This window comes from Myotis nattereri, assembly GCF_964212035.1.
Source record: "Myotis nattereri genome assembly, chromosome: 1".
Lineage (NCBI taxonomy): Eukaryota > Metazoa > Chordata > Mammalia > Chiroptera > Vespertilionidae > Myotis > Myotis nattereri.
The window spans coordinates 1,630,316-1,647,597 of record NC_138075.1 but is presented as its reverse complement, the minus strand read 5'-3'; the positions used below and the strand labels follow the sequence as shown (position 1 = coordinate 1,647,597).

General features: G+C 62.9%; 1 protein-coding gene across 1 annotated transcript in view; it reads right to left on the bottom strand.

Annotated features, from left to right (window-relative positions):
* AHNAK2 (AHNAK nucleoprotein 2) overlaps positions 1 to 17,282 on the bottom strand; it is a gene marked incomplete at its 5' end in the record, with an annotated part of 42,395 nt that overhangs the window by 11,191 nt on the left and 13,922 nt on the right. Inside the window, 13 exons of the mRNA XM_081106976.1 lie at positions 106 to 1,086; positions 1,270 to 2,250; positions 2,434 to 3,414; positions 3,598 to 4,578; positions 4,762 to 5,742; positions 5,926 to 6,906; positions 7,090 to 8,070; positions 8,254 to 11,319; positions 11,432 to 11,616; positions 12,635 to 12,776; positions 13,872 to 13,982; positions 14,421 to 14,519; positions 14,628 to 14,686. Coding sequence (XP_080963102.1) covers positions 106 to 1,086; positions 1,270 to 2,250; positions 2,434 to 3,414; positions 3,598 to 4,578; positions 4,762 to 5,742; positions 5,926 to 6,906; positions 7,090 to 8,070; positions 8,254 to 11,319; positions 11,432 to 11,616; positions 12,635 to 12,776; positions 13,872 to 13,982; positions 14,421 to 14,519; positions 14,628 to 14,686 — 10,529 coding nt within the window. The remainder of the gene's footprint in view (positions 1 to 105; positions 1,087 to 1,269; positions 2,251 to 2,433; positions 3,415 to 3,597; positions 4,579 to 4,761; positions 5,743 to 5,925; positions 6,907 to 7,089; positions 8,071 to 8,253; positions 11,320 to 11,431; positions 11,617 to 12,634; positions 12,777 to 13,871; positions 13,983 to 14,420; positions 14,520 to 14,627; positions 14,687 to 17,282) is intronic.

Sequence of the window (17,282 nt, the reverse complement as noted above, 5' to 3'; positions counted from 1 at the left end):
CCCTTCTGCTTTGCCCTTCAGTTCTCCAAGCTTCACTTCTCCCTCGGGGACGGTCACCTCCCCTTTGGCGCCCTTCAGGTCCACTTTGGGCCCCTTGATGTCCACCTGGGGGCCCTTGAAGTCTACTTTGGGCATCTTCATGCTGGGCATGTGCACCTTGGGCAGGTGCCCTTTGAGTCCAACTCCGGAGGAGGGTTCCTGGAGCTCTCCCTCGGGCAGGTGGCCCTCCGGGAGCTTCACTCCCAGCTCTCCTGTCTTCACGTCCACGTCGGCAGAGGGCAGCTCGATGCTGAGGTCACTGGTCTTGATGTCAGTCTGGATGGAGGGCAGGGACACGTCCACTGAGGCCTCCATGGACTTGCCGGGCCCAGACGTCCCGAAGGAAGGCATCTTGAACTTGGGCATCTTGAACTTGCTGTCGTGGGCTGCCACCTCCTTGGAACCCAAGACAATGTCGCCCTCCAGCTTGGCGCCCGGAGCCTGGACGTCGATCTCCACACTGGGCAGCGACACTTCCATGTCAGGGGCCGACACCTCCCCTTTGGCGCCCTTCAGGTCCAGTTTGGGCCCCTTGATGTCCACCTGGGGGCCCTTGAAGTCTACTTTGGGCATCTTCATGCTGGGCATGTGCACCTTGGGCAGGTGCCCTTTGAACCCCATTCCGGAGGAGGGTCCCTCGAGCTCTCCCTCAGGCAGGTGGCCCTCCGGGAGCTTCACTCCCAGCTCGCCTGTCTTGATGTCCACGTCGGCAGACGGCAGCTCGATACTGAGGTCACTGGCCTTGACGTCAGCCTGGATGGAGGGCAGGGACACGTCTGCCTCAGCCTCTGGCAGGGACACGTCCACTGAGGCCTCCATGGACTTGCCTGGCCCAGACATCCCGAAGGAAGGCATCTTGAACTTGGGCATCTTGAACTTGCTGTCTTTGGTGGCCACCTCTGTGTCCCCCAGAACGATGTCTCCCTCCAGCTTGGCGCCCGGAGCCTGAATGTCCACCTCCACACTGGGCAGCGAAACCTCCATGTCGGGGACGGTCACCTCCCCTTTGGCGCCCTTCAGGTCCAGCTTGGGCCCCTTGATGTCCACCTGGGGGGCCTTGACGTCTACTTTGGGCATCTTCACGCTGGGCATCTGCACCTTGGGCATGTGGCCCTTGAACGTGGCCCCTTCTGCTTTGCCCTTCAGTTCTCCAAGCTTCACTTCTCCCTCGGGGACGGTCACCTCCCCTTTGGGGCCCTTCAGGTCCAGTTTGGGCCCCTTGATGTCCACCTGGGGGCCCTTGAAGTCTACTTTGGGCATCTTCATGCTGGGCATGTGCACCTTGGGCAGGTGCCCTTTGAGTCCAACTCCGGAGGAGGGTTCCTGGAGCTCTCCCTCGGGCAGGTGGCCTTCCGGGAGCTTCACTCCCAGCACTCCTGTCTTCACGTCCACGTCGGCAGAGGGCAGCTCGATGCTGAGGTCACTGGTCTTGATGTCAGTCTGGATGGAGGGCAGGGACACGTCCACTGAGGCCTCCATGGACTTGCCGGGCCCAGACGTCCCGAAGGAAGGCATCTTGAACTTGGGCATCTTGAACTTGCTGTCGTGGGCTGCCACCTCCTTGGAACCCAAGACAATGTCGCCCTCCAGCTTGGCGCCCGGAGCCTGGACGTCGATCTCCACACTGGGCAGCGACACTTCCATGTCAGGGGCCGACACCTCCCCTTTGGCGCCCTTCAGGTCCAGTTTGGGCCCCTTGATGTCCACCTGGGGGCCCTTGAAGTCTACTTTGGGCATCTTCATGCTGGGCATGTGCACCTTGGGCAGGTGCCCTTTGAACCCCATTCCGGAGGAGGGTCCCTCGAGCTCTCCCTCAGGCAGGTGGCCCTCCGGGAGCTTCACTCCCAGCTCGCCTGTCTTGATGTCCACGTCGGCAGACGGCAGCTCGATACTGAGGTCACTGGCCTTGACGTCAGCCTGGATGGAGGGCAGGGACACGTCTGCCTCAGCCTCTGGCAGGGACACGTCCACTGAGGCCTCCATGGACTTGCCTGGCCCAGACATCCCGAAGGAAGGCATCTTGAACTTGGGCATCTTGAACTTGCTGTCTTTGGTGGCCACCTCTGTGTCCCCCAGAACGATGTCTCCCTCCAGCTTGGCGCCCGGAGCCTGAATGTCCACCTCCACACTGGGCAGCGAAACCTCCATGTCGGGGACGGTCACCTCCCCTTTGGCGCCCTTCAGGTCCAGCTTGGGCCCCTTGATGTCCACCTGGGGGGCCTTGACGTCTACTTTGGGCATCTTCACGCTGGGCATCTGCACCTTGGGCATGTGTCCCTTGAACGTGGCCCCTTCTGCTTTGCCCTTCAGTTCTCCAAGCTTCACTTCTCCCTCGGGGACGGTCACCTCCCCTTTGGCGCCCTTCAGGTCCACTTTGGGCCCCTTGATGTCCACCTGGGGGCCCTTGAAGTCTACTTTGGGCATCTTCATGCTGGGCATGTGCACCTTGGGCAGGTGCCCTTTGAGTCCAACTCCGGAGGAGGGTTCCTGGAGCTCTCCCTCGGGCAGGTGGCCCTCCGGGAGCTTCACTCCCAGCTCTCCTGTCTTCACGTCCACGTCGGCAGAGGGCAGCTCGATGCTGAGGTCACTGGTCTTGATGTCAGTCTGGATGGAGGGCAGGGACACGTCCACTGAGGCCTCCATGGACTTGCCGGGCCCAGACGTCCCGAAGGAAGGCATCTTGAACTTGGGCATCTTGAACTTGCTGTCGTGGGCTGCCACCTCCTTGGAACCCAAGACAATGTCGCCCTCCAGCTTGGCGCCCGGAGCCTGGACGTCGATCTCCACACTGGGCAGCGACACTTCCATGTCAGGGGCCGACACCTCCCCTTTGGCGCCCTTCAGGTCCAGTTTGGGCCCCTTGATGTCCACCTGGGGGCCCTTGAAGTCTACTTTGGGCATCTTCATGCTGGGCATGTGCACCTTGGGCAGGTGCCCTTTGAACCCCATTCCGGAGGAGGGTCCCTCGAGCTCTCCCTCAGGCAGGTGGCCCTCCGGGAGCTTCACTCCCAGCTCGCCTGTCTTGATGTCCACGTCGGCAGACGGCAGCTCGATACTGAGGTCACTGGCCTTGACGTCAGCCTGGATGGAGGGCAGGGACACGTCTGCCTCAGCCTCTGGCAGGGACACGTCCACTGAGGCCTCCATGGACTTGCCTGGCCCAGACATCCCGAAGGAAGGCATCTTGAACTTGGGCATCTTGAACTTGCTGTCTTTGGTGGCCACCTCTGTGTCCCCCATAACGATGTCTCCCTCCAGCTTGGCGCCCGGAGCCTGAATGTCTACCTCCACACTGGGCAGCGAAACCTCCATGTCGGGGACGGTCACCTCCCCTTTGGCGCCCTTCAGGTCCAGCTTGGGCCCCTTGATGTCCACCTGGGGGGCCTTGACGTCTACTTTGGGCATCTTCACACTGGGCATCTGCACCTTGGGCATGTGGCCCTTGAACGTGGCCCCTTCTGCTTTGCCCTTCAGTTCTCCAAGCTTCACTTCTCCCTCGGGGACGGTCACCTCCCCTTTGGGGCCCTTCAGGTCCAGTTTGGGCCCCTTGATGTCCACCTGGGGGCCCTTGAAGTCTACTTTGGGCATCTTCATGCTGGGCATGTGCACCTTGGGCAGGTGCCCTTTGAGTCCAACTCCGGAGGAGGGTTCCTGGAGCTCTCCCTCGGGCAGGTGGCCCTCCGGGAGCTTCACTCCCAGCTCTCCTGTCTTCACGTCCACGTCGGCAGAGGGCAGCTCGATGCTGAGGTCACTGGTCTTGATGTCAGTCTGGATGGAGGGCAGGGACACGTCCACTGAGGCCTCCATGGACTTGCCGGGCCCAGACGTCCCGAAGGAAGGCATCTTGAACTTGGGCATCTTGAACTTGCTGTCGTGGGCTGCCACCTCCTTGGAACCCAAGACAATGTCGCCCTCCAGCTTGGCGCCCGGAGCCTGGACGTCGATCTCCACACTGGGCAGCGACACTTCCATGTCAGGGGCCGACACCTCCCCTTTGGCGCCCTTCAGGTCCAGTTTGGGCCCCTTGATGTCCACCTGGGGGCCCTTGAAGTCTACTTTGGGCATCTTCATGCTGGGCATGTGCACCTTGGGCAGGTGCCCTTTGAACCCCATTCCGGAGGAGGGTCCCTCGAGCTCTCCCTCAAGCAGGTGGCCCTCCGGGAGCTTCACTCCCAGCTCGCCTGTCTTGATGTCCACGTTGGCAGACGGCAGCTCGATACTGAGGTCACTGGCCTTGACGTCAGCCTGGATGGAGGGCAGGGACACGTCTGCCTCAGCCTCTGGCAGGGACACGTCCACTGAGGCCTCCATGGACTTGCCTGGCCCAGACATCCCGAAGGAAGGCATCTTGAACTTGGGCATCTTGAACTTGCTGTCTTTGGTGGCCACCTCTGTGTCCCCCAGAACGATGTCTCCCTCCAGCTTGGCGCCCGGAGCCTGAATGTCCACCTCCACACTGGGCAGCGAAACCTCCATGTCGGGGACGGTCACCTCCCCTTTGGCGCCCTTCAGGTCCAGCTTGGGCCCCTTGATGTCCACCTGGGGGGCCTTGACGTCTACTTTGGGCATCTTCACGCTGGGCATCTGCACCTTGGGCATGTGGCCCTTGAACGTGGCCCCTTCTGCTTTGCCCTTCAGTTCTCCAAGCTTCACTTCTCCCTCGGGGACGGTCACCTCCCCTTTGGCGCCCTTCAGGTCCACTTTGGGCCCCTTGATGTCCACCTGGGGGCCCTTGAAGTCTACTTTGGGCATCTTCATGCTGGGCATGTGCACCTTGGGCAGGTGCCCTTTGAGTCCAACTCCGGAGGAGGGTTCCTGGAGCTCTCCCTCGGGCAGGTGGCCCTCCGGGAGCTTCACTCCCAGCTCTCCTGTCTTCACGTCCACGTCGGCAGAGGGCAGCTCGATGCTGAGGTCACTGGTCTTGATGTCAGTCTGGATGGAGGGCAGGGACACGTCCACTGAGGCCTCCATGGACTTGCCGGGCCCAGACGTCCCGAAGGAAGGCATCTTGAACTTGGGCATCTTGAACTTGCTGTCGTGGGCTGCCACCTCCTTGGAACCCAAGACAATGTCGCCCTCCAGCTTGGCGCCCGGAGCCCGGACGTCGATCTCCACACTGGGCAGCGACACTTCCATGTCAGGGGCCGACACCTCCCCTTTGGCGCCCTTCAGGTCCAGTTTGGGCCCCTTGATGTCCACCTGGGGGCCCTTGAAGTCTACTTTGGGCATCTTCATGCTGGGCATGTGCACCTTGGGCAGGTGCCCTTTGAACCCCATTCCGGAGGAGGGTCCCTCGAGCTCTCCCTCTGGCAGGTGGCCCTCCGGGAGCTTCACTCCCAGCTCGCCTGTCTTGATGTCCACGTCGGCAGACGGCAGCTCGATACTGAGGTCACTGGCCTTGACGTCAGCCTGGATGGAGGGCAGGGACACGTCTGCCTCAGCCTCTGGCAGGGACACGTCCACTGAGGCCTCCATGGACTTGCCTGGCCCAGACATCCCGAAGGAAGGCATCTTGAACTTGGGCATCTTGAACTTGCTGTCTTTGGTGGCCACCTCTGTGTCCCCCAGAACGATGTCTCCCTCCAGCTTGGCGCCCGGAGCCTGAATGTCCACCTCCACACTGGGCAGCGAAACCTCCATGTCGGGGACGGTCACCTCCCCTTTGGCGCCCTTCAGGTCCAGCTTGGGCCCCTTGATGTCCACCTGGGGGGCCTTGACGTCTACTTTGGGCATCTTCACGCTGGGCATCTGCACCTTGGGCATGTGGCCCTTGAACGTGGCCCCTTCTGCTTTGCCCTTCAGTTCTCCAAGCTTCACTTCTCCCTCGGGGACGGTCACCTCCCCTTTGGCGCCCTTCAGGTCCACTTTGGGCCCCTTGATGTCCACCTGGGGGCCCTTGAAGTCTACTTTGGGCATCTTCATGCTGGGCATGTGCACCTTGGGCAGGTGCCCTTTGAGTCCAACTCCGGAGGAGGGTTCCTGGAGCTCTCCCTCGGGCAGGTGGCCCTCCGGGAGCTTCACTCCCAGCTCTCCTGTCTTCACGTCCACGTCGGCAGAGGGCAGCTCGATGCTGAGGTCACTGGTCTTGATGTCAGTCTGGATGGAGGGCAGGGACACGTCCACTGAGGCCTCCATGGACTTGCCGGGCCCAGACGTCCCGAAGGAAGGCATCTTGAACTTGGGCATCTTGAACTTGCTGTCGTGGGCTGCCACCTCCTTGGAACCCAAGACAATGTCGCCCTCCAGCTTGGCGCCCGGAGCCCGGACGTCGATCTCCACACTGGGCAGCGACACTTCCATGTCAGGGGCCGACACCTCCCCTTTGGCGCCCTTCAGGTCCAGTTTGGGCCCCTTGATGTCCACCTGGGGGCCCTTGAAGTCTACTTTGGGCATCTTCATGCTGGGCATGTGCACCTTGGGCAGGTGCCCTTTGAACCCCATTCCGGAGGAGGGTCCCTCGAGCTCTCCCTCAGGCAGGTGGCCCTCCGGGAGCTTCACTCCCAGCTCGCCTGTCTTGATGTCCACGTCGGCAGACGGCAGCTCGATACTGAGGTCACTGGCCTTGACGTCAGCCTGGATGGAGGGCAGGGACACGTCTGCCTCAGCCTCTGGCAGGGACACGTCCACTGAGGCCTCCATGGACTTGCCTGGCCCAGACATCCCAAAGGAAGGCATCTTGAACTTGGGCATCTTGAACTTGCTGTCTTTGGTGGCCACCTCTGTGTCCCCCAGAACGATGTCTCCCTCCAGCTTGGCGCCCGGAGCCTGAATGTCCACCTCCACACTGGGCAGCGAAACCTCCATGTCGGGGACGGTCACCTCCCCTTTGGCGCCCTTCAGGTCCAGCTTGGGCCCCTTGATGTCCACCTGGGGGGCCTTGACGTCTACTTTGGGCATCTTCACGCTGGGCATCTGCACCTTGGGCATGTGGCCCTTGAACGTGGCCCCTTCTGCTTTGCCCTTCAGTTCTCCAAGCTTCACTTCTCCCTCGGGGACGGTCACCTCCCCTTTGGCGCCCTTCAGGTCCACTTTGGGCCCCTTGATGTCCACCTGGGGGCCCTTGAAGTCTACTTTGGGCATCTTCATGCTGGGCATGTGCACCTTGGGCAGGTGCCCTTTGAGTCCAACTCCGGAGGAGGGTTCCTGGAGCTCTCCCTCGGGCAGGTGGCCCTCCGGGAGCTTCACTCCCAGCTCTCCTGTCTTCACGTCCACGTCGGCAGAGGGCAGCTCGATGCTGAGGTCACTGGTCTTGATGTCAGTCTGGATGGAGGGCAGGGACACGTCCACTGAGGCCTCCATGGACTTGCCGGGCCCAGACGTCCCGAAGGAAGGCATCTTGAACTTGGGCATCTTGAACTTGCTGTCGTGGGCTGCCACCTCCTTGGAACCCAAGACAATGTCGCCCTCCAGCTTGGCGCCCGGAGCCCGGACGTCGATCTCCACACTGGGCAGCGACACTTCCATGTCAGGGGCCGACACCTCCCCTTTGGCGCCCTTCAGGTCCAGTTTGGGCCCCTTGATGTCCACCTGGGGGCCCTTGAAGTCTACTTTGGGCATCTTCATGCTGGGCATGTGCACCTTGGGCAGGTGCCCTTTGAACCCCATTCCGGAGGAGGGTCCCTCGAGCTCTCCCTCAGGCAGGTGGCCCTCCGGGAGCTTCACTCCCAGCTCGCCTGTCTTGATGTCCACGTCGGCAGACGGCAGCTCGATACTGAGGTCACTGGCCTTGACGTCAGCCTGGATGGAGGGCAGGGACACGTCTGCCTCAGCCTTTGGCAGGGACACGTCCACTGAGGCCTCCATGGACTTGCCTGGCCCAGACATCCCGAAGGAAGGCATCTTGAACTTGGGCATCTTGAACTTGCTGTCTTTGGTGGCCACCTCTGTGTCCCCCAGAACGATGTCTCCCTCCAGCTTGGCGCCCGGAGCCTGAATGTCCACCTCCACACTGGGCAGCGAAACCTCCATGTCGGGGACGGTCACCTCCCCTTTGGCGCCCTTCAGGTCCAGCTTGGGCCCCTTGATGTCCACCTGGGGGGCCTTGACGTCTACTTTGGGCATCTTCACGCTGGGCATCTGCACCTTGGGCATGTGGCCCTTGAACGTGGCCCCTTCTGCTTTGCCCTTCAGTTCTCCAAGCTTCACTTCTCCCTCGGGGACGGTCACCTCCCCTTTGGCGCCCTTCAGGTCCACTTTGGGCCCCTTGATGTCCACCTGGGGGCCCTTGAAGTCTACTTTGGGCATCTTCATGCTGGGCATGTGCACCTTGGGCAGGTGCCCTTTGAGTCCAACTCCGGAGGAGGGCTCCTGGAGCTCTCCCTCGGGCAGGTGGCCCTCCGGGAGCTTCACTCCCAGCTCTCCTGTCTTCACGACCACGTCGGCAGAGGGCAGCTCGATGCTGAGGTCACTGGTCTTGATGTCAGTCTGGATGGAGGGCAGGGACACGTCCACTGAGGCCTCCATGGACTTGCCGGGCCCAGACGTCCCGAAGGAAGGCATCTTGAACTTGGGCATCTTGAACTTGCTGTCTTTGGTGGCCACCTGCTTTCCCCCTAGGACAATGTCACCTTGCATCTGGACCCCTTTTTTCTGCATGCTCACCTCCACACTGGGAAGTGTCACTTCCATTTCAGCGGCTGTCATATCCGCTTTGGTGCCCTTCGAGTCCAGTTTAGGCCCCTTGAAGTCCATCTGGGGACCATGGAAGTCTAATTTGGGCATCTTCATGCCTGGCATTTGCATCTTGGGCATCTGGCCCTTGAAGCTGGCTCCTTCTGTTTTGCCCTTCATCTCTCCCAGGCTCACCTGTCCCTCAGGCAGGGCCACCTCCATCTTTCCCCCAGGGAGCTCGTGATCAGCCGATGGCATTCTGACGCTGCCCTCTGCGACTCCCATCTCACCTTGGAAGTAAGGCAGCGTCATCATCCCTTCGTCCATGGGCCCTGGCATGTCCACGGAACTTCCCCAATCCTTGCTCGGTACCGATGTGCCGAACGAAGGCATCTTGAACTTGGGCATCTTGAATTTGCTTTCCTTGGCGGCCACTTTCTTATCCCCCTGGATGAGTTCACCCTCAAGTCTGAGCCCTGGTGCCGGAATGTTGTCTACGCTGGGCAGTGACACCTCCACATTGGGTACATTCACCTCCCCTTTGGCGTCCTTCAAGTCCAGTTTGGGCCCCTTGATGTCCCCCAGGGGACCCTTTAGATCCACTTTGGGTACCTGGATGCTGGGCATCTGCACCTTGGCCATGTGGCCTTTGAATCTGGCTCCTGCTTTGCCTTTCAGCTCTCCCTGGGTCACCTCTCCCTCGGGGACGGCCACCGCCCACTCTCCCCCAGGGATCTCGAGGTCAGCAGATGGCAGGTGGATGCTACCCTCTGGGACTTGCATCTCACCTTCCAGGGAAGGAAGTCTCGCCTCCCCTCTCGACTCGGTCTCGGGCATGTCCACAGATGTCCCCCAGTTTATCTCTGGCCTCAATACTCCGAAGGAAGGCATCTTGAACTTGGGTATCTTGACCTTCCCCTCCCAGGCGTCCATCTCTCTGTCCCTCAGGACAACATCTCCCTCCACCATTGGGCCTGGTGCCTGGATGTTCGCCTCCATGCTGGGCAGCGACACCTCCATGTCAGGGGCCGACACCTCCCCTTTGGCGCCCTTCAGGTCCCGTTTGGGCCCCTTGATGTCCACCTGGGGGCCCTTGAAGTCTACTTTGGGCATCTTCATGCTGGGCATGTGCACCTTGGGCAGGTGCCCTTTGAACCCCATTCCGGAGGAGGGTCCCTCGAGCTCTCCCTCAGGCAGGTGGCCCTCCGGGAGCTTCACTCCCAGCTCCCCTGTCTTGATGTCCACGTCGGCAGACGGCAGCTCGATACTGAGGTCACTGGCCTTGACGTCAGTCTGGATGGAGGGCAGGGACACGTCTGCCTCAGCCTTTGGCAGGGACACGTCCCCTGAGGCCTCCATGGCTGCCCCTGACGTGCAGAAGGAAGGCATCCTGAACTTGGGCATCTTGAACTTGCTGTCGTGGGCGACCACCTCCTTGTCCCCGAGGCCGAGGCTGCCCTCCAGCTTGGCGCCCCGGTCCCTCTCTGCTGTCCTCCTTGCTGGGTGTTTCTGGCCTCCTCTCTCCTTCCCATCGGCGTCCTCTGGGTCCATCTGCAAATGGACAGCCGTGAAGTGTCTGTCTGTTTCCTGTCCCCGTGTTCCTGCCCTGGGCTTTGCCTCCTCAGGCGACCATCCGAAGGACGGCATTTTCAACCCCAGCCTTTTCCTCTTCTCCTCCCCGCCCCCCACGTCACTGTCCCCCCTTTTGCTGCCCTCTCTCAGTCCTGCCGCGCCCCTCTCTGCTCTGGCATCCTCCCCGTGCGGCCCGTGCGCTGTGGGGACTCTGTCCCACGCAGTGTCTGGGCCCTGGTCCCCCTCCTCCATGGCCGCAGCGGCCGGCTGCTCCTGCTGGGGCCCCGGCTCGCGGGCCTGCATTCCTCCTTCGGTGCCCAGCTCTTTTCCTTTGGAAAAGCTGAAGGTGGGCGTCTGTAGGTTTGGTGCTCGGGTCTGGCACTCGGCTGGTGGCCCCGGGGGCGGCCTCACCGGCAGGGTCTTGCAGGGATCACCTGGCAATGCCCGTGCCCAGCCTCTGCCTCCCTCCCCGTGGCCCGCCCGGCTTCGTCCGAGGGCTGGGCCCGCCCCGGCTGTCCCCCGTGGCACCCTCTCCCCCTGGCCCTGCCCTGCCTTTGTCTTCTTTCGGCGTCTGGGTGCCATGCCCGTTCCACCATCCATGCTCCGAACAGGTGTCCCCTCCGGGGTCTCTGCCGCCCTGCCCTCCCTCGTGTCCTGTCGGCTGTCACCCCAGGACCCCGCCTCCGCCGGGTGGGGGGTCTGGATAGTCCCGCCTCGGGCCACTCTGCCTCGGCGCCCCACCGGCGACGGTCCCTTCCCGGAGCCCACCTTGAACCTCAGGTTTAGGAACCGCCTCCTCCGCTGGCTGCCGGCCCCGGCCGTCCGCTCCCGCTCCTCTGCCAGGAACTGGGCCTCCGTGTCCGAGCTCGTGGGGGACCCGCTGGGGGCCTGGCCCCTCTCGTAGGCCTCGGAGGAGCTGTGCGACCTCCGGGGCCCACGCTTGCTCTTCGTGGCTTGGAATTTGGGCCAGGACAGCCTCTCCCTCTGGGCCCGCCGGCCTCTGCCTGCCCTGGACTTGGAGATGAGCCTCTCTTGGTCCCCGTCTCTCTCCAGCGTCTTCACAGGTGTGTCTGTGCTCCCCTCGGCGACATCTTCGTCCTGAAACGCAGGGAGAGGAGCCGGTTGGAGCCGGTACAAGCAGTCCGCAGTCCGTCTGCGCCCTGGGCTCAGGGCCGCCACCCCCCCCCCCCGGGGGCCACGGCGGGCTCACCTGGGTACCCGTGTGCTTTGGGGCGCGCTGAGCAGTGCTGGAGGCCCAGTCCTCGGGCCCTGCGGCCTGGAGCTTCCGTTTGATCTTGAACTGGACCTTGTACGGTTCTGAGTACTGAAGTATTTTGAGAGCATCCTCATAGTTAATGTGGTCAAAGAAGACGGTCGCGCTGAGCAGCTGATCCCCTAGACAGAGACAGCGGGGCCGTGGCCTTAGCTCCCCCAGGTTTGTCCTTGCTGGGACGGAGGGGCCTGCAGGGGTGCAGAGGGGTGTGGAGGGGCCTGCAGGGGTGTGGAGGGCCTGCAGGGGTGTGGAGGGGCCTGCGGGGGTGCGGAGGGGTGTACAGGGGTGTGGAGGGGTGTACAGGGGCCTGGATGGGTATGGAGGGCCTGCAGGGGTGCGGAGGGGTGTACAGGGGCTTGCAGGGGTGCAGAGGGGCCTGCAGGGGTGCGGAGGGGTGTACAGGGGTGTGGAGGGGTGTACAGGGGCCTGGATGGGTATGGAGGGCCTGCAGGGGTGCGGAGGGGTGTACAGGGGCCTGCAGGGGTGCAGAGGGGCCTGCAGGGGTGTGGAGGGCCTGCAGGGGTGCGGAGGGGTGTACAGGGGCCTGGATGGGTATGGAGGGCCTGCAGGGGTGCGGAGGGGTATACAGGGGCCTGCAGGGGTGCAGAGGGGCCTGCAGGGGTGTGGAGGGCCTGCAGGGGTGTGGAGGGCCTTCAGGGGTGCAGAGGGGCCTGCAGGGGTGTGGAGGGCCTGCAGGGGTATGGAGGGGCCTGGATGGGTATGGAGGGCCTGCAGGGGTGCGGAGGGGCCTGCAGGGGTGTGGAGGGCCTGCAGGGGTGTGGAGGGCCTTCAGGGGTGCAGAGGGGCCTGCAGGGGTGTGGAGGGCCTGCAGGGGTGCAGAGGGGCCTGGATGGGTGTGGAGGGCCTGGATGGGTGTGGAGGGGCCTGCAGGGGTGTGGAGGGCCTGCAGGGGTGCAGAGGGGCCTGCAGGGGTGTGGAGGGCCTGCAGGGGTGTGTGCACAAGAGGGAGTCGCCATGTGCCCAGCCCTTCCCTCCACGGAGCTCTGCGCGGGCGGGTGCCCCCCGTCACAGGGGAGAGAGCCCGGCATGGGGACAACATCCTGAGCTCCGGGCTGGCCTGGCCCCTGCAGACCCTCCCACGCTGATGGGACCGGGGAGCGGGGCGGGCGGCCAGGGCACCTTCTCTCAGGCTGAAGAGCTTGGCGGCCGAGGAGTCCTTCAGCACCTGCCTGACAAAGATGCCCTGGGCCCCGCCGCCCGTGACGCTGTAGCCGCTGGCGCCGGCCTCCACCTCGGTCTTCAGTGTCACCTCGCTCGCCTCCTGCGTGGACGGAGCGGGGCACACCGGGGCCTGGGTGAGCGCCTGTGCGTCCTGCCATGGGCCCAGGGCTGGGGCTGCCTCCTCCAGGACAGAGTCCAGGTCCTGCCCAACTTCGCCCGCAGAGGGCACGGGGGGTGGGGGGGGCACAGCCAGGTGGGCCTGGCAGAGGGCACGGGGGGGGCACAGCCAGGTGGGCCTGGCAGAGGGCACGGGGGGTGGGGGGGGCGCAGCCAGGTGGGCCTGGCAGAGGGCACGGGGGGGGGCACAGCCAGGTGGGCCTGGCAGAGGGCACGGGGGGTGGGGGGGGCGCAGCCAGGTGGGCCTGGCAGAGGGCACGGGGGGGGGCACAGCCAGGTGGGCCTGGCAGAGGGCACGGGGGGGGGGCGCAGCCAGGTGGGCCTGGGTCGCTGTGGCCCAGTTTTGCAGGAAGCCAGCTGCAGCCGCCTGGGGGGACTGGCCTCCTCCTGTCCCCGCTCCTACCTGCCAGGACTCAGGGGCAGCCCGTCCACAGCCCTCCACCCCAGGGGACTTGGGGAGCAAAGGGGAGGGGCTTCTGCTCCCAGCTGTCAGGGCCTCCATGCCCCCCCTCCCCCACCTCCCTCCTCCATGTTGTTCATTCTTCACTCGCTGTGAGCTCTGGTCGCCAAGGAGGCCAAGCTGCCCGGGTCACAAATGCGGAGGCAAATGCAGCCAAGGGCGCGGCCTGCCTGGCCTGGGCGTGGCCGGGGCGGGGCTGGCAGGGCTTGAGGACTGCCAGGGACCCCGATGACAGGTGGCCGCAGGGGCAGTGCCCCCTCCCCGCTGGGAGCCCACAGAATCCAGCACCTTCCGCAGCCTGTGCAGCAGGCAGCCACCTCAACCACATGCGGCTGAGCGGGGAGGTGTGTGCACCCAGGTCCCCAGCCAGCAGCCTGGCTCTTCATAGGGGCCCAGGCAGGGGGGAGCCTGGCCCGGCCCCTGGAGCCCTGACCCCGGCCTGACGGGGTGCACGCCCTGCCACGGGCAGCTTTCGGCTCCGGCACCGCTCCCCCTGCTCTGCCTGGGCCTCTGGCTGGAGCCCTGTGGGGGACCCACCCCCCTGACCCCTGTTCCCACCAGACCCACCTCCGAACGGCTCATCCTGGAGAAGGTCCGCGAGTCCCCGGAATCCCGCTTCCACCAGGACCTCCGTCGCCCGGAGGAGCCTGGCCGGCTTTGCGTGTCTTCCTGCGGCCACAGATACGGGTCACCCCCCTGCCCGGCCCGGGGACCGAGTGGCCTGGGGAGGCAGGGACCCCGGGCGGGGCTGCGTGCAGAGGGGGCTGAGGGCCTCGGCAGTGGGACACCACCTGTCTCCTCCCCTGCCATCCACAGGAGCAGATCTGCTCCTCACACACGCGCACATACATGCACACCTGTGCGCACATGCATACATATATGTGTGTGCACACACGTGTGCGCAGACCTGCTTGACTAGCTGAAGGGAGGGGTGGGGGCAGAGAGGGCAGCCGATCAGGCACAGCCGTGACCGTGGGCGGCGGGCGGGGCGGCGGGGCTGCGCAGACACGCCTGTGAGCTGCCCATGGGGGCGATGCGGGAGAGGAGGCGGCCACAGGGCCCCGCTGGCGCCTTCCCTCAGCCCGGGGGTCTGTCCGGCCGGCTCACCTGGAGTCCGAAGCCGGTACCTTCGGTCACACACTCGTAGACGGGCGAGGACCCCTGTGGCCGGGGCCGGATGATCTCCTCCACGGGCCCTTCAGTCACCTGGGCGGCGGGGGGAGGGGGAGGGGGGGGAGTCAGGTTACCCTCAGCCGCGGGCCCTGCCCAGGCCCGGGGAAGGGGTGCGGAGGGCGTCCCCCGGGCCTCACGTACAGAGCGGTCCTCCTCGGTGTCTGCGTCCGGGTCCTCGGGCTGCAGCTGCCGTCCGGACACTGCGGATGGAGAGAGGCTGGGTCAGTGGAGCCGGGGGGGGGGGGGGGGGGGCAGGCGGGCACCTGGCGGTGGGGCCGGGAGCAGGTGCACATCCAGCTGGTGTCGCCCCGTCCTGGACGCTGAGTCCGAGATCGCAGGCGGGCGGGGGCGGGCCCACGGCCACGGCGGGCAGGGAGCCAGGAGCGGGGGAGCTCAGACAAAGTGACAGAGTTCACAGGTTTCTCCAAGAAAGTGACTGAACAACCAATCCCAGCCCCGGCGGAAGCGAGCGGCACGGGGTGTCGCCAGCGAGGCCAGCGTCGGACAGAAACTCCAGGCGGGCAGAGGCCTCGGCCGGGAGCAGGGCAGGGCGGGCCTGACTCCCAGGGGCACAGGCTTCAGAGCAACTGTACACACCTGTCCGGGGAGGGGGGACGGGGCCGGGCACGGCTGGCAGAGGTTAAGGGGGAAGAGGATGCCTGTGTAATGCTTCCAACGGTAAAGATTTAAAATAAAATAAAATGATCGCGAACAAACTGGAAACCTGGAAAAAATGAATAAACTGTCCAAAAAGCTAAAGGAAAGCACGTTTAAAGGATGACTGGGAAATAGATGGCATCTGTGAAGGAAGACGGCCATAAAGAAACAAATTATAAAAAACAGAACACCGGCCGACAGCCCGGGGTCGGAAATTCCCTGCGGAGACTGAACAGCAGAGCGCGGTGCCGGGAGCCCTGGCCGGGGCCTCCTTGGTTCGAGCGCCAGCCCTCGAACCCAAGGGCCTCGGGCTCGATTCCGGTCAAGGGCACCTTCCTGGGTTGCAGGCTCGATCCCCGGCCCAGGCGGGGTGCGTGTGGGAGGCAGCCCATCGATGTGTCTCTCTCTCAGCGATGTTTCTCTCACTCTCTCCCTCCCTCCCTCCCTCTCTCTCTAAAAAGTAATGGAAAAATATCCTTGGGTGAGGATTAACAAAAAAATGTAATAAATGCATCATGCAAACCATAAGCCCATTGGAAAAGAGGCTAATAGTGGAAATAACATGGAATACTAATAGCATGTTACATATAAATGTACACAACGTATGCATATTATGTGTAGTATTGTGTGATTATGTACATAAATATGTTTACTTGATCCTAAAAACCAGGTACGGAAAGAGGAGCGGAGAATGGGTGGGATGAAATAGAGAGCAATTAGCAGGACAGTAGGATTTAAACCAACCATATCAACAGTTCCCTTAAACATAAGGGGATTTACAATTTGAGACAAAAGGTAGAGATTGTCAGATGAGATGAAGAATCGAGACCTAGCTATATGCTAGAACTGAACATATGTATATATGTGTGTGTGCAGTTTTAAAGTGAAACCAAAGGAAAAACAAGAATAAAAAATAAAAAAGTAAAACCAAAGAAATATATATGTGCGTAGTGCAATGGAGAATTGTCCTTCATAATGAAAATCGTGGATAATTCACCAGAAAACATAATGAACTGAGAGTCTGCAGCCTTGGGGGCGAATGGCCCGTGTGGGGGGACAAGCAGAGGCCACGGGCGAGCGGCCCCTCGAGGGGCAGGGCTGGGGGGACAGCAGGCGTCTAAGGATGGGGCAGGAGAGGGCGGCCCATGGCCGTGCCCAGCGTGGGCGGCGGCGGTCACACCTCCGACCTGCACCTGATCCGTGGACACCTGCCCCCAGAGTCTAGAACATGGATGGGAAAACCGGGAGGACAAACAGGCAGACCCACTGTCCCCCGGGGCGGGGGGGGCGCCCTCACTCAGGGACGGCAGCCTGTAACCCCGCGCAGGTGCCCGCCCTCAGCCTCGGGGCGCCGGGGACCACGCTGCCTGACACCGCGCTCGCTAAGGGCACCTGGGACCTGGGACCGTCGCCAAGACAACTGCATGCGGCTCATTCACCATGTCCCGGCCCTGGCCGGCCTGTCGGTTGGTTGAGCATCGTCCCACAAGCCAAAAGGTCGCGGGTTGGAATCCTAGCCAGGCCTGCTGGAGGCAGCCAACTGATGTCTCTCTCTCTCTCTCTCTCTCTCTCTCTCTCTCTCTCTCTCTCTCTCTCTCCTCTCTCTCTCCTCTCTCTCCTCAATAAAGACATATTTTTTAGAAAGTCTCAATCAGTGTAAAATGATTTAAGCCACTGAGGAGTTTCTCTGGCTCCCAGGGGGCTGGGGCCGTGCGGTGTAGACAGAGAAAGTCCTGCGTAGACCCACCCTCAGGTGCTCAGCGGCTTTGGCCAGGCAGGCAAGTTATGGCAAAAGAAAAACAACCGCTTCCCCCCAGCGGTGCCGGGGCGACGGGATATGTATTGGGGGGACCCGGGTCTTTACCTCACATCACACGTGAAAATGGATCTAAAGGAGCCACAGAGCCAAGCGTGCGGCCGAAGCTACCACCAGGCAGGAGGCCGGGAGGGGCGCGAGGCCGCCGGGGACACGGAAGGCGTGACCCGCAAGAGAAAGTGGGTTAAGCCCGTTCCGGCTTCATGAAGCACCTCTGGTCTGGAGAGGCATCCGTTGTTTAAAGTTTTGGTTTTTTTGTTGATTGATTTTCGAGAGAAGGGAGGAAGGGGGGAGAGAGAGACATCAGTTTGTTACTCCACCCA